This window comes from Lithobates pipiens, unplaced genomic scaffold, assembly GCF_037356315.1.
Source record: "Lithobates pipiens isolate NorthernLeopardFrog02 unplaced genomic scaffold, aLitPip1_a1.2 Scaffold_8, whole genome shotgun sequence".
NCBI lineage: Eukaryota > Metazoa > Chordata > Amphibia > Anura > Ranidae > Lithobates > Lithobates pipiens.
The window spans coordinates 482,049,200-482,063,861 of record NW_027507903.1 but is presented as its reverse complement, the minus strand read 5'-3'; the positions used below and the strand labels follow the sequence as shown (position 1 = coordinate 482,063,861).

At 44.7% G+C, this 14,662-nt stretch overlaps 1 protein-coding gene across 6 annotated transcripts in view; it reads left to right on the top strand.

Moving 5' to 3' along the window:
• The window catches only part of CACNA1C (calcium voltage-gated channel subunit alpha1 C), a 628,086-nt gene that overhangs the window by 554,248 nt on the left and 59,176 nt on the right, over positions 1-14,662 (top strand). For all 6 annotated transcript variants that reach the window (XM_077468880.1, XM_077468877.1, XM_077468876.1 and 3 more), the window contains 2 exons: positions 9,095-9,197; positions 9,446-9,547. In XM_077468880.1, the coding sequence (XP_077325006.1) occupies positions 9,095-9,197; positions 9,446-9,547 (205 nt within the window). The remainder of the gene's footprint in view (positions 1-9,094; positions 9,198-9,445; positions 9,548-14,662) is intronic.

Genomic DNA, 14,662 nt, shown 5'->3' with positions numbered 1-14,662 from the left:
TCAGGTGCTTTCCATAGCTTAAAGTAAGAAGTATTTTTTTCACTTCCAATGGCAGAACAGTACATCTAGGGCATTAAAAGAAAGTAACTATGTGCTGCTGATGAGGCCTGGTATTAAGCTGAATCTCTTATTTTGCCCCCAGCAGACAAATGTCCATTTTACTAAATATGAAAAAAACCTCTATTTTGGGATTTTTTTTTTGGGCAATACATTTTCAAAGATTTTTTATAAAATCCATTTATTTTACATATATAGTAGAAAAAAAAAATCTTATTATATCAATACATATATGGACATACAAGTATTTAAAATAATATTGCTTCTTGAAAAAAATGTTTTATATAATTGATACAGCCTACTACATTGTTCAGTAACCACTGATGTACAAACGTGGCGCTGAGTAGCGGTAATCAAATAATCTTCATCAGGGATATTGTACAATTATCTACAAAGTTACAATGTTATATGATACATATGAGTAGACACCAGTTTTTAAGAAACTATCCGTATCTACTAAAAACGTACATATAGACATTCAAAGCATAGCGAGTGCATTCCCAGGGTCGAATTAGGAGAGAGTCCAAGGTTCACCATATATCTAAAACTGCCATTCATCCTCTACAAGACGGCTGGATACAAACAAATCTCAATACAGGCATTCTAAAAGATGGCTTAATAACTGTATAAAAATATATTGTAAACAGAGTAAGGACCTTCCATTAATCAAAGTACCAGGTTATACCCCAAATTACAAGGAAACCAGTACTTACATTTTCTTATATATAGCACAAAAAACTCCTCTAGGTTCCGAACGGACCATACCAAAAAGACCCCCAGATGGTTATGTTCTCCTCCACTAAAGTAAACAAGGCAGGGAATGGCGCCCTATGCCGTCTCTGGCATCCCTTTATGTGGCTATTGGCACGAAAATCCAGGGAGAGCCATAATCCCGCAATGACGTCATGCACAAGCTGTCAGATGACGGCCGTCAAGTGACGCAAACGTGGCCAATACGGTCGTTCGTCCTCAGCTAGATTTCCAATGTCACGTCATATCCTGTGTCCCGGATGTTTACAGGACAGTTGCCATATTGGAAAATGGCAAGCGCCCCATCTTACCCAGTCAGATGCCGCAAAACTTGCTGCATAGCCACCTGGCCATCTAATCCACCACTTACCACCTTGGAGCTGGTGGATGTGGTCAGACGGGACTAAACACCGCCGACACAGTATACCCCAGTATATAACCTTATATTCTGGGGAAAAAAGGGGCTGCTGCACAACCTAGTGCAGAGGCCCTCCCTGTGTCGGGTAGAGGTAAATAAAAGGCAGAAATTGATAAATTTCCTGAAAAAACAAAGGCAGGAAAAATAGGAACAAAAAAACAAGGACCATCACCTTTTAACCCCCGGGAATGCTTCCTGCTTTACATTAATTCAGACCAAATATTCTATCACGATCAGGGGTCAGGCTCGAAGACCAATTGCTATAGCAGTTGCAGGACTACCACTAACCAGCAGGATAGGTACACAGACAGTCACCCTGGCAGATGACACAGGCTTACCTGAGGTGCGGGGTCTAAGTACTAACCGTTTTTCACCAGAGCTCCTGATGATGGAGATGGATTTAGCTGCGTGTTAGTACCAGGTCGCAGTCCTCAGGATCGCCCCACCAGGAGGTGAACAAGCCGGGGTTCAGTAGCGGATGAGCAGGTAAGGATCAAACAGAAGCGTGGTCAGTAAGCAAGCCAAAAGGTCGGTAACGAGTTGTTGCAGGTTGGGATCAGACAGAAGCGTAGTTGTGGAACAAGCCAAGGGTCGATATCGAGCTGTAGCAAATATAAACGGCAGCAGGGAAGACAGGAGCGATATACGGGCTAGAGATAGCACAATATTCTGGCAAGGAGGAAGTGCAGAGTCGTGGCTTATATCAGGAAGTTCATGGGAGGAGCAAAGAGTTCAAGGTTCAGCTGAAATCAAGGTACAATGCAGGGTTGTCTAAAGGATCTGACAAGGCACTGTCCAGCATCTCAGATAGCTCAGTGAGAAGATTCATTGCCAGACACAGCTGAGGTCCCAGGTTCAAGTCCAGGCCCTGACAGTACTCCCCTCCTCCCAGGATGTCCACTGGACGTCTTAGGGCCCGGTTTGTGAGGGAAACTCTGGTGGAATTCTCTTGTTAATCTAGGAGCATGAACATTCTGCTCAGGCTCCCAAGAATTTTCTTCTGGCCCATATCCTTCCCATTGAACCAGATATTGCAATTTGTTCCTATAGATCCTGGAATCAAGAATTTTCTCCACCACATATTCTTCTTTACCCTGTACTTTAGCAGGTGGAGGGGATGGAAGAATTCTTCCCGAAAAAGTATTTTCGTGAAAACGTTTGAGTAGCGATATGTGAAACACAGGGTGAATCTTCATACTGGCTGGAAGTTTTAGGCGAAAGGCGACTGGGTTGATCTGGGCCGAGATCTGGAAAGGTCCCAATAACTTTTGTCCCAACTTTAAAGCTGAAACATGAACCTTCTGATTTATAGTAGATAACCAAACTTGTTCACCCACATGAAAGGTAGGAAGTGCTCTGCAATGTCTATCTGCAGCCTTCTTGTAACTTTCCTGAGCTTCCCTCAAAGTCTCGATCAATTTATCCTGGATTTCCTGTAAAGCAGTTAATCTGTTGGTAACAGCAGGAATTGGAGTTAGGGAGATCAGGGATAAAAGCTGGATGATGCCCGGTATTTAGGAAAAAAGGGGTCTGAGAGGTTTAGCTATGTTTAGAATTGTTATAAGCAAACTCCGCTGTGGGAAGATAGTCCACCCAGTCATCCTGAAGATAATTAACAAAACATTGAAGGTACTGCTCTAATGTTTGATTGGTCCTCTTGGTCTGACCACTAGACTAAGGATGAAAAGCAGAAAATAAATTAATTGTTACTCCTAGAGCTGAGCAAAAGCTTTTCCAACATTTTGAAGTGAACTGTACTCCTCTGTCAGAAACTACATCTTCTGGAATTCCATGTAGTCTAAAGATTTCTCAAACCATCAACTCCGCAGTTTGTTCTGCAGAGGGTACCCCCTTGACCGGTATAAAGTGAGCCATCTTCGTGAAGCAGTCAATAACAACCAAGATAGTGGTCATTTCTTTAGAGGGGGTAAATCGACTACAAAGTCCATAGAAATTGATCCCCATGGTTTTGATGGGACAGGGAGTGGCTGGAGCAACCCCAAAGGAGAAGCTCGGGGTGTCTTATTGCGAGCACAGACCAGGCACGAGGCTACATAACCCTTGACATCTCTTTTGTACCCAGGCCACCAAAAGGAACGGGATAAAAGTTCCTCTGTAGGGATGAGCCGAACACCCCCCGGTTCGGTTCGCACCAGAACTTGCGAACGACCCCCGCGTTCGGTACGAACGTTAGAACCCCATTGAAGTCTATGGGACTCGAACGTTCGAATTGGAAAGTGCTAATTTTAACGGCTAATATGCAAGATAGTGTGCTAAAAAGGGTTTGGCGACCTGCCTCCTGCCTCATGGGACATGGGTCACTGCAAAAAAAAGTTTTAAAAACTACCGTTTTGGCGGGAGCAGTGATTTTAATGACGATTAAAGTGAAAAAAAAAGTGAAATATTCCTTTAAATATGGTGCCTGGGGGGTGTCTATAGTATGCCTGTGAAGTGCCACGTGTTTCCCGTGTTTAGAACAGTCCCTGCACAAAATGACATTAAACGGAAATAACACCATTTAAAACTGCTTGCGGTTTTAATGTTATATCTGGTTCCTGCAATATGGTTGAAAATCATTCAGAAAAATGGCATGGGTAGCCCTCCCTGCCCATTACCAGCCTATTTGGGTCTTGTACACATATTAAGGGGAACCCCGTACCCATATTAAAAAAAGGAAATGCGTGTGGCCCCCAGGCCCTATATACTCAGAACAGCAGTATACAGGCAGTGCAAACAAGACAGGGACTGTGTAGGTTTGTTGTGTTAAGTTGAATTTGTTTGTCATTTTCAACCGGTACATTTTTAAAGTGTAGCTCCAGTCAAAAAAAATATCTTTAAGCTTTTTGGAAAACATAGGGAAGGGTTATCACCCCTGTATAATTTTGTTTTGTCGTCCGTCTTTTTTCATCTCACTTGCTGCTGTCTCCTTGCGTTTGCAAGTAGGAGATGTTTGTAAGTTGGATGTTTGAAAGTAGGGGCCTGCCCTATATTATAGCGGTATGTACTGGGTACAGAGCACGCAGACTATCTCCTAACACTACTGACTGCAAGCTCTATTATTAACCACTTGTTAGCCCAATGTTTGCATAAAGTGAAAGATGAAGTTATGCTGAGTAAATAGATATCAAACATGTCACTCTTCAAAATTGCACATGCCCGTGGAATGGCGCCAAACGTCGCTACTTAAAAAATCCCCATAGGCGACGCTTTAAATATTTTTTTACTGGTTACATGTTTTGAGTTGCAGAGGAGGTCTAGGACTAGAATTATTGCTCTCGCTCTAACATTCTCGGCGATACCTCACATGTGTGGCACATGCGAGCACATGGGGACATGGGCGCTTTAATTTTTATTTTATTTTTTTATTGTTCATTTTACTTTATTTTAGTTTGACATTTTTTTTCCCAAAAATATATTTTTGATCACTTTTATTCCTATTACAAGAAATGTAAACATCCCTTGTAATAGGAATATGGGATGACAGGTCCTCTTTACAGTGAAATCTGGGGGGTCAATATGACCCCACATCTCACCTCTAGGCTGGGAAGCCTGAAATAAAAAATTAAAAAAAAGATTCTGGCTTTGATCGTACTGGCGAGTTGGTAGAAGCACCAGAGGGCGGTGAGGGGTGGGGGGCGTCTATGGCTGGGTACTTCAGGGTATCACCGAGTATGGCTGGGTATCTCTGAGTATGGCTGGGTATGGCAATTTATGGCAGGGTATTACAGAGTATTGGCGGGGTATTGGCGGGGTACTACAGAGTAATAGCAGGGTACTGCAGAGTATTGGGGGTACTGCAGAGTAATGGCGGGTACTGCAGAGTAATGGGGGTTACTGCAGAGTAATGGGGGGTACTGCAGAGTAATGGCGGGGTACTGCAGAGTAATGGCAGGGTACTGCAGAGTATTGGGGGGTACTGCAGAGTAATGGGGGTTACTGCAGAGTAATGGGGGGTACTGAAGAGTAATGGCAGGGTACTGCAGAGTAATGGCAGGGTACTGCACTGCAGAGTAATGGCAGGGTACTGCACTGCAGAGTAATGGCGGGGTACTGCACTGCAGAGTAATGGCGGGGTACTGCAGAGTAATGGCGGGGTACTGCAGAGTAATGGCAGGGTACTGCACTGCAGCGTAATGGTGGGGTACTGCACTGCAGAGTAATGGCGGGGTACTGCACTGCAGAGTAATGGCGGGGTACTGCAGAGTAATGGCGGGGTACTGCAGAGTAATGGCAGGGTACTGCAGAGTATGCACTGGTATTGCAGAGTATTGGCAGGGAATTGAGGGGTTAAATTCGGTGAGCAGCGATGTGGGCACTGCAGATGCAGCCCACATCGCTGCTGACACCGATCTCTTTCCCCTCCGCTGTACCGATCGGTACAGAAAGGGGAGGGAGGAACAGGCGTCATAACATGACGCCGGTTTGTTTGCAAGTGATCACTCCGTCATTTGACAGAGCAATCACGTGGTAAACGGCCGCTATGAGCGGCCGTTTACCGTGATGCGCCGGGTCCTATGGACCCGGCGGTCACGGATGCTCTCGAGTGCGCACACCTCGGGGCACGCGAGAGCAGAATTCTAGGAGGCCGTTAATTAACGGCCTCTCTGAGTTAAACAACCGCCCTGAAGCCGTTAATCGGCAATGGGCAGTTGTTAAGTGGTTAAAGCTAGATCACTAGCTATATAGGTGAGGTGAATATAGTGGTGTATACTGCAGTCAGGGCACAGACAACAACCACTACACAGCAGCAAGATAGGAAATCAGCCAAAAACGATTGGTGTGTACTGTGTTGAAGGTACACAGAACACCCACTGCTTCAGATGCAAAGTAACACACTACAGGAGGCCGCCTTAAAGGCGGCCTTATATAGTGTGGGGCGTGCACTACACAGTCTGAGCTATGATTGGCCACAGGCAGGATGCCTGTGGCCAATCATGGCTCTCCTCGCTGCCGGCGCTGCGATTGGCCAAGCATGCGGGGTCACAGTGCATGCTTGGCCAATCATCGGACAGCAATGCACTGCGCCAACGCAGTGCATTGTGGTCCGCGCGCGCGTCACTCGAATTTTGACGTGAACGGCCAAAACGTTCGGAATTCGCCGAACGCACGAACAGCCAATGTTCGAGTCGAACGTACGTTCGACTCGAACACGAAGCTCATCCCTATTCCTCTGTCTTAGAAACTCCAAAATGTCCAGCAAGTTTGGAGTCATGAACCAACTTGAGGACTTCAACCCGAGCGACTTCAGGTACATAGAGGCGATGTGCTTGAGTCCAGAAGCCATTTTTGTACTCAAGGATGATGTCCATAGGAGGATTTTTGAGGAGTGGGTCATTCTCATACCCTTCCTTGAGGAGACTCAAGAGTGCTTTAGAACTTGTGGCACCTAGAAAGTTCTTTTGAGGCAGGACTGTGTATTCAGAGTTGTTTTCCTGGAGAGGTCCAGACAACATTCGTGATAAGGCACCAGCCTTACCATTCCTTGACCCAGGTCGATATGAGATAATAAAATTGAGCCTGGAAAAGAAAAATGACCAACGTGCTTGTTTAGAAGACAATCTCTTGGCAGAACGAATGAATTCCAGATTCTTATGATCTGTGAGAATGGTCACAGGATGCTTAGCGCCTTCCAGCAAATGCCTCCATTCAGAAAATGCTTCCTTAATTGCCAGTAACTCCTTATTCCCAATATCATAATTTATTTCGGCTGAAGACATTAAACGAGAGAAGTAAGCGCAAGGATGAAGCTGCATCTTTTCACCACGTCGTTGAGAGAGGATAGCTCCCACGGCAGAGTCCGAAGCATCCACTTCCACTATAAAATGTAATTCAGGATTGGGATGTACCAATACTGATGAAGAAGTAAAAAGAGTTTTTAACTTTCCAAAAGCAGCCTGTGCCTCATATGACCACACAAAGGGCACCCCTTTCTTTGTTAGTTGGGTAATTGAAGCTATCACCTTAGATAAGTTCCTTATGAATTTTTTGTAAAAGTTGGCAAACCCGACAAATCGTTGGATTTTCTTAATGTTTCCAGGGGCAGGCCAATCTACCACTGCTTTAATCTTCTTGGGATCCATGCTTTCTGAAGAAATAATATACCCTAAGAACTGGATCTGGGCTTGTTCAAACTCACACTTCTCCAGTTTGATGTAAAGTCGATTCTGCCTTAATCTTTCAAAGACAGTGCAAACATGCTTGCGGTGCTATTCAAGGTTATCGCAAAAGATAAGGATGTCATCCAGATAAGCAATGACAAATTGGTCCAACAGATCCCGAAAAACATTGTTTATGAAGTGTTGCAAGGTCGCAGGGGCATTGCAGAGACCAAAAGGCATGACCAAGGACTCAAAATGTCTTTCCAACATTTCCGAGATCAAGGGGAGTGGATAACGGTTTTTAATAGTGACCTTATTTATGTGACTGTAATCAATGCATGGACGCAAGGTGGAGTCTTTCTTTTCAACAAAGAATAGGGCTGCTCCTGCAGGAGATGTTGAGTGTCTAATAAAACCCTTCTCTAAATTTTCATCAAGCCACACCCTGAGCACTTTTAATTCAGGTTCTGACAGATTAAAAAGGTAGCCGAAAAGGTATTTCAGCCCCTGCGAGCAGCTCAATGGGGCAATCGTATGGTCAGTGAGGAGGTAATTGATCTGCATTTTTCTTATCACAGACATCCCAGAACGCATGGTATTGTGGAGGCAAGTTGTGATATGACTGGGTAGTTACCACACCAACTTGCAATTCCTTGACCAGTGGAGAACTTGTTTGGTAAGATTCCCTACAGTGTTCCTTGCAGTGGGAAGATGTGAAATCTATGGTCTGTGTTTCCCAGTTGATAGAGGAATTGTGAGTAGAGAACCAAGGAATGCCCAAAATGACAGAAAATTTGGGTGATGTGATCAACTGAAAGCTGATGGTGTCACGATGGTCAGCCTCAAACTGGGTTACCAGAGAAACTGTTTTATGGGTAACAGGTCCTGAGGATAAGGGTGAACCATCAACCGTCTCCATCTCAATAAGAGCAGATGTATTTCTGGCTTGAATGTTATTGCGGTGGGCAAACTCTATGTCCATAAAGTTTCCTCCAGCCCCAGAGTCCAGCATAGCAGAGCAGGGGATTTCACGGCCCTCAGAAATAAGCTTAATAGGGATGACAAAATGAGACAGTGGAGAATTCATTGTATCCAGCCATCTTGTAGAGGATGAATTGCAGTTTTAGATATATGGTGAACTTTGGACTCTCTCCTAATTTGACCCTGGGAATGCACCTGCTATGCTTTGAATCTCTATATGTACGTTTTTAGTAGATACGGATATTTTCTTAAAAACTGGTGTCTACTTATATGTATCATATAACATTGTAACTTTGAAATTCTTTGTAGATAATTGTACAATATCCCTGATGAAGATTATTTGAATGAGATATTGAAACGTGCTGGATTACCGCTACTCAGCGCCACATTTGTACATCAGTGGTTACTGAATAATGTTGTAGGCTGTATCAATTATATAAAAAAAAATTTCAAGAAGCAATGTTATTTTAAATACTTGTATGTCCATATATGTATTCATATAATAATATTTTTTTCTATTATATATGTAAAATAAATGGATTTTATTCAAATTCTTTGAAAATGTATTGCCTAGAAAAATCCCAAAATAAAGGTTTTTTTCATATTTTCTAAATATTATAAGGGATGATGGCAATTACATTTCCTGCCACAGGAGTCTATCAAAACTTGTCGTAATCTCCATTTTGCTTTGAGTATCTTTTCAATATTTTTTTCAATATATTAAACATTTTTATATTTGTACTGCCAGATAAGAAACCTAGACTTTTTTTGTCTTCTATCTCCTATTCAGCGACTGGTCGCCATGAACATGCCTCTGAACAGCGATGGGACAGTCATGTTTAATGCCACTCTCTTCGCTTTGGTTCGGACTTCTCTATGCATTAAAACTGATGGTAACTCATCCTATTTCTAATTGTCAAAAATTTACTTTTATCTTTGTTATTGATCTAATGCTTTAGTAATAAGACATTGCAAAGTGTCAGGGTGACAGTGAAGATCAGTGAGCCAGACCAAAATAAGGTTTCACTCCACTGGAGTTGGATCATGAAATGTGGTTCTTGTTTCTTTTTTTGCTGTTTTACTTTATTTGTAAGCCTATAAGTGAGTAACAGTGCTCTTGGGTATCTTGTCCAATTTGCAGGTAATCTGGAACAGGCCAATGAGGAACTCAGAGCGATCATTAAGAAGATCTGGAAGAGGACCAGTATGAAACTGCTTGACCAGGTGGTGCCGCCAGCCGGGGGTAAGTGAGCTGTGCCAAAATGAAAATGGCCATCCATTCACATCCACTACAGACAGTGGTGTACCTAGTATATCTGGAACAGGGACTGGTCAATTTTTAACATCCCTGCCCCCACACACATACAGAAAAAACAACTAAAGCGAATTGTGGGTGTGGCCAAACTGTGCTTCCAGGTCCTGCACTCCACTTTTCAACTCAGGTGGCCAGAAGATTTTTGCAATTTTCCCTTGTTCATTTTCCGATTACAGCATTTTTAACTGAGATTAACAATACATTTTCTGAAAGCACAGGACCAGTATCAAAAGGTGCTGTTGATTTTGTAGGCCCTGCAATAGTTGCAGAAATGTTTATCAAATCAATTTTTCTGTAAGAAAACACCACTCCAGTGATGGTGAACCTTGCCACCCCAGATGTTTTGGAACTACATTTCACATGATGCTGATGCACTCTGCAGTGTAGTTGAGCATCATGGCAATTGTAGTTCAAAAACATCTGGGGTGCCAAGGTTCGCCATCACTACACTACACTAATATCATATTTACCAGATACAAACACAACGTGACTGTCCTGAAGACAGCTGTAAATAGCTATTTATAATGTTTGTTTTTACAAAGGACTTACATAGTGTGGTATGCCAGCCTCTAAAAGAGGGGCTGGCAATCACAATTGTAGATTTTTTATCTTTAATAGTAGCGGTGGGGGGGGGGGGGTGAAGACGGAGACAGAGGGAGCTAACAGGCAGGAAGGAGGGTGGAGGGGGAGAGAGGAGAGCAGATAGGACAGCTACGTAAAATGACCACCGCTGTGGTCAGGGCTGAGCATCCCTGGTTATCGTGGTCAGTATAGAGAGGGCATACAGGGGGCAGGTTCAGGGTGTTTTTTTACAGTTTAGAAGGGGGCAGATTACACAGCACAAGCTGTGTAATCTGCTTTAAGGGACCAGGATCTGAATTTTTTTTTTTAGGTTAACAAACACTTTAAAAATAACCCCTTAAGACCAAAGCAAGCAGTATATATAATAGCAGTCTTGTAGACTGAAAAAATGTACAAACACAATAGGGTGCCAGTGGAGTTATAGCACAAGTTAAAATGATGATTCCGGATGCAAATAAGTCCAGAGCCCCGACGTGTTTCAACTAATGAAGTCTTCCTCAGAGGGATGTCCTCCAGTAATGCATTTAAAAATCTCTATAATACAAACGTATGCCAGTACAGCAATTAAAAGTACAATTACTTCTGTACAATTAAAAGTACAGAAAAAAAAACCACAAACATTGCCATATAATGGGTATAAATTGATGTATCAAACTTGCATATTAAAAGGTAGTAGACACATGGCCAGAAATTCAATATATGCTGGATGTCACTCGGAAGAAGAGGGGGGGGGGGGGGGGCACCATACCATTAATATTTTACATGTCCAAATGTAAAGCACAAGAGATACCATAAAAGAATCACCAGGGGGCTGTACACTCCTAATAATACAACTACATAATTTTAGGAGAAACAAGGGGTCTTAAGCCTACCAAAGGGGAAATGCACAAAGTAACAAATTAATAAAATGCAATAAAGATTATATTATAAAGATACCAAAATATAATGTAATACCTGAGATTCACAGCTTTTTTAAGGATGTAAGGCCTGGTAAAAAAACAAGATGGCAGACCCTCTCCCTTGTGTAGAGTTCGATTCAAATGGTCCAAATATCTGGTAATCAAGAGTAACTTTATCAGTATACAAAAACAAAGTAAATACAAAAACTGTACCCCTCCTAAAGAGCCTGACCTTACCCAAAGGGAAAGGGGTATCCTCCTAGGTGCAGATGGAACTAGCACAGACCTGCTTTTCAAGCAACAAAAAGATCCCTGGCTTCACCACCCAGGGAGAACAAAAAAATATCTGAAATAGGAGCAGTTTAGGATATTATAGGATTTTGTAGTCGGCCCCGTGAACAATCATGATACTGTCAAAGGAACAATATAAGTAGGAGATGAACAAACTGCTGGGGGACCAAAATACATAGGAGACTCTAGGTAGGAATCCCACAAAACAATATTTAAAAGGAATTGGAGAAGGTAATACAATATGGTACTAAAAAGGGTATCCTAAATAAAAAAGAAGAAAATTACTTCATTCTATCAACATGTAAAATACCCATAATATACTGTGTACCAAAATGACATAAAAATAGTTGACACCTGCCAGGGCACCCCATAATTACCGGTAATAGTATTGATTCCTTAACAGCTAGACTGGGGGAATATATAGATCATTTCCTTCAGCCATTGGGAAAGGAAACGGCAGTATATATATATATATATATATATATATATATATATATATATATATATATATATATATATATATATATAAAAGAAAACACATAAGACATTGAAGGACAGCCTGACAACCAGACGACACATTGCACACTTTAAAAAACAAGACCACAGTTTTTTCTTGTTCATAAAAGGGAAAACCATACATTTTAAAGCACATTTGAAGAGTGTATTATATAAAGATAAGACAGATATGAAATCACATAGGGCTTTGTATGTATATATATATATATATATATATATATATGCGAATTCCAGTTAAATGTGGTCATCAGGGGGGACCCCAGGAACTCAGAACGTCGGGGGGGGGGCCACCTTCCGCAGAAAAAATACACTACTGGATTACTGATATAAGGGGAAACCCTTTATATCAGTGCCATTATCGTATTCACTTCCCCCTTATATCAATGACCCCCTTCAAACTGGCCTAGCGGCGCTGTCACTGACCTCCTCCCAGGTGCAACGTGCAGGGCTCAGTCAGTCGGCTCCAGGTTGGTGGCTCTGGTTTTATCCTATAGTCTCCTCTCCACAGTCCACACAAGTCTGACTTCTCCCATGATCCCCATCCTGGTGGCGCTCCCACTCTTGACTCCTCTCCAGACTCTCTCAGAGACTGCAGACATAATACAGCAGATGGTCAGAGACTGCAGACATGATACAAGAGCTCAATGCAGCCTCACCAGTGCCCATCAAATGCAGCCTCACTGTGCCCATCAAATGCAGCCTCACTGTGCCCATCAATGCAGCCTCACTGTGCTCATCAAATGCAGCTTTACTCTGCCCATGAATGCAGTCCAACTGTACCCATGAATGCGGCCTCACTGTGCCCACCATTGCAGCCTCACTGTGCCCATCATTGCAGCTTTACTGTGCCGTGACTGCAGTCTCACTGTGCCCATGAATGCAGCCTCACTGTGCCTACGAATGCAGCCTCACTGTGCCCATCATTGCAGCCTCTCCTGTGCCCCATGTCCCAGTCTGCAGTCCCTGTCTGTGGGAAGGTGTGCTGTTGATGCTCAGTATGGTACCTTGTATGCCAGCAGGATATCCATGACGGCCAGCAGCAGGCAGGGTCTGTTCTCATTTTGGATGGGGACGGTGCTCCTTCCAGAGGATCTGTTTGTTGTGAGATGAAGTTGTCACTGGCCACCTGCACCTTCAGCCGTCCTCATTTTCCGGCCCCAGTCAGCCTGCCCTCTGGTCCTGGGGAAGTGGAGAGCACTGGGTGGGAGCTGGAAAAAAAAAAGAACAGGAGTGGAGAGCACGGGAGGCTGAGAACACTGGAGTGTGGGGGAGCTTAAGAGTACTGGGGGGCAGAAAAACAGGGCTGGAGAGCACTGGGGGTACAAAGAGCAGGGGGGAGTGGAGTGCAATGGGGGGGAGCTTGAGAGCACCAGTGGGGACCAGAAAGAACAGGGGTGTAAAGCACGGGGACTGGAGAGCACTATGGGGGCGAAGAGCACTGGCGGGGTTGGAGAGCACATGGGTGGGGGCAAAATGCAGGGGGGAGTGGAGAGTACAGGGGTGGGGAGCGGAGAGTGCTGGGGGGAGCCAAAAAGAACAGGGGTGGAGCACACGAGTCGCAGAGAGCATTGGGGGGCTGGAGAGCAATGGGTGGAGCTTGAGAGCACTGGGGGGCAGAAAGAACAGAGGTGGAGAGCATGGGGGGCTGGAAAGCACTGTTGGGGGTGGAGGGCACTGGGGTGGGGGCTGGAGAGTGATGGGGAGAGCTGGAGAGCACTGGGGGGGGGGGGGGGAAGAACAGGGTGGAGAGCACTGGGATGATGGCTAGAAAAGGATGGGGAGAGCAGGGGGGGCAGAAAGAATAAGGGTTGAGAAAACTGTGGGGGGGGGGGCTGGAGAGTGTGATGAGGGCGGAGAGCACTGGGGGGGAGCCAGGGAGGACAAGGAGAACTGGGGGGGGGGGGGCAGTAAAAGAATTTGGATTGGATAGGAGGAGAAGCTGGGCATATAGAGGAGATGAGCTTTCTATATTCCTCCATGCAGACGCTGAATGCTTGATTCTCCTCCTCTCCCTCTTGCAAGCATTCAGCGGCTGCATGGAGAAATATAGAAAGCTCATCTCCTCTATATGTCACCCCAGGCACACAGGGCAGCATCTCCTCCTGTGGATCACGAAGCTGGCTCTGTGTCCGGCGGCCGCACTGTAACACGGTCCTACCCCCCTAGATCAGCTTGTGTGATAGGCGGAACACTGATTCTCTCTACTATCATACGAGCTGGTCTAGGGGAGCAGGACTGTGTTACAGCGCGGCCGCCAAACACAAAGCCAGCCAGCTCCGTGACACACAGGAGCAGGAGAGAGCGGAGCACTGCAGCCGCAAAGCTGCCCCAGGACAGGCGGCCCACCAGGAAATCTCCCGGTATCCCGGTAGGCCAGTCCGGCCCTGGCTATAACCCCTCACACTGCATCCAGCAGCTCCGTTTTTTTCTGCTTAGTGTAGGAGAAGGAACTAGCTCCCGGTGGGACCATTGGTCCTGGGGATTTTTTTTTAATGAATTTTTGATTCCTGTGATCTACAATCAACAGCCAGGCTGGGTGACAGGTTGGTTAATAAAAATCCTTATAGTCTCCCCATCCTGGCAATCGAGCAGGCCCTAGCTACACACTGGGTCGGCCACGACATGCCTCGTCTGATCCAGGGGTGCGGCCCGGGGAGCTTTATGCTCTGGGGCACACATATGACTGGGCTACTGCTGTCTGTGTCACAGTGTGCCGTGGTCGGCAGCCACCCTCTACTGCTCGGGTGATGGGTCT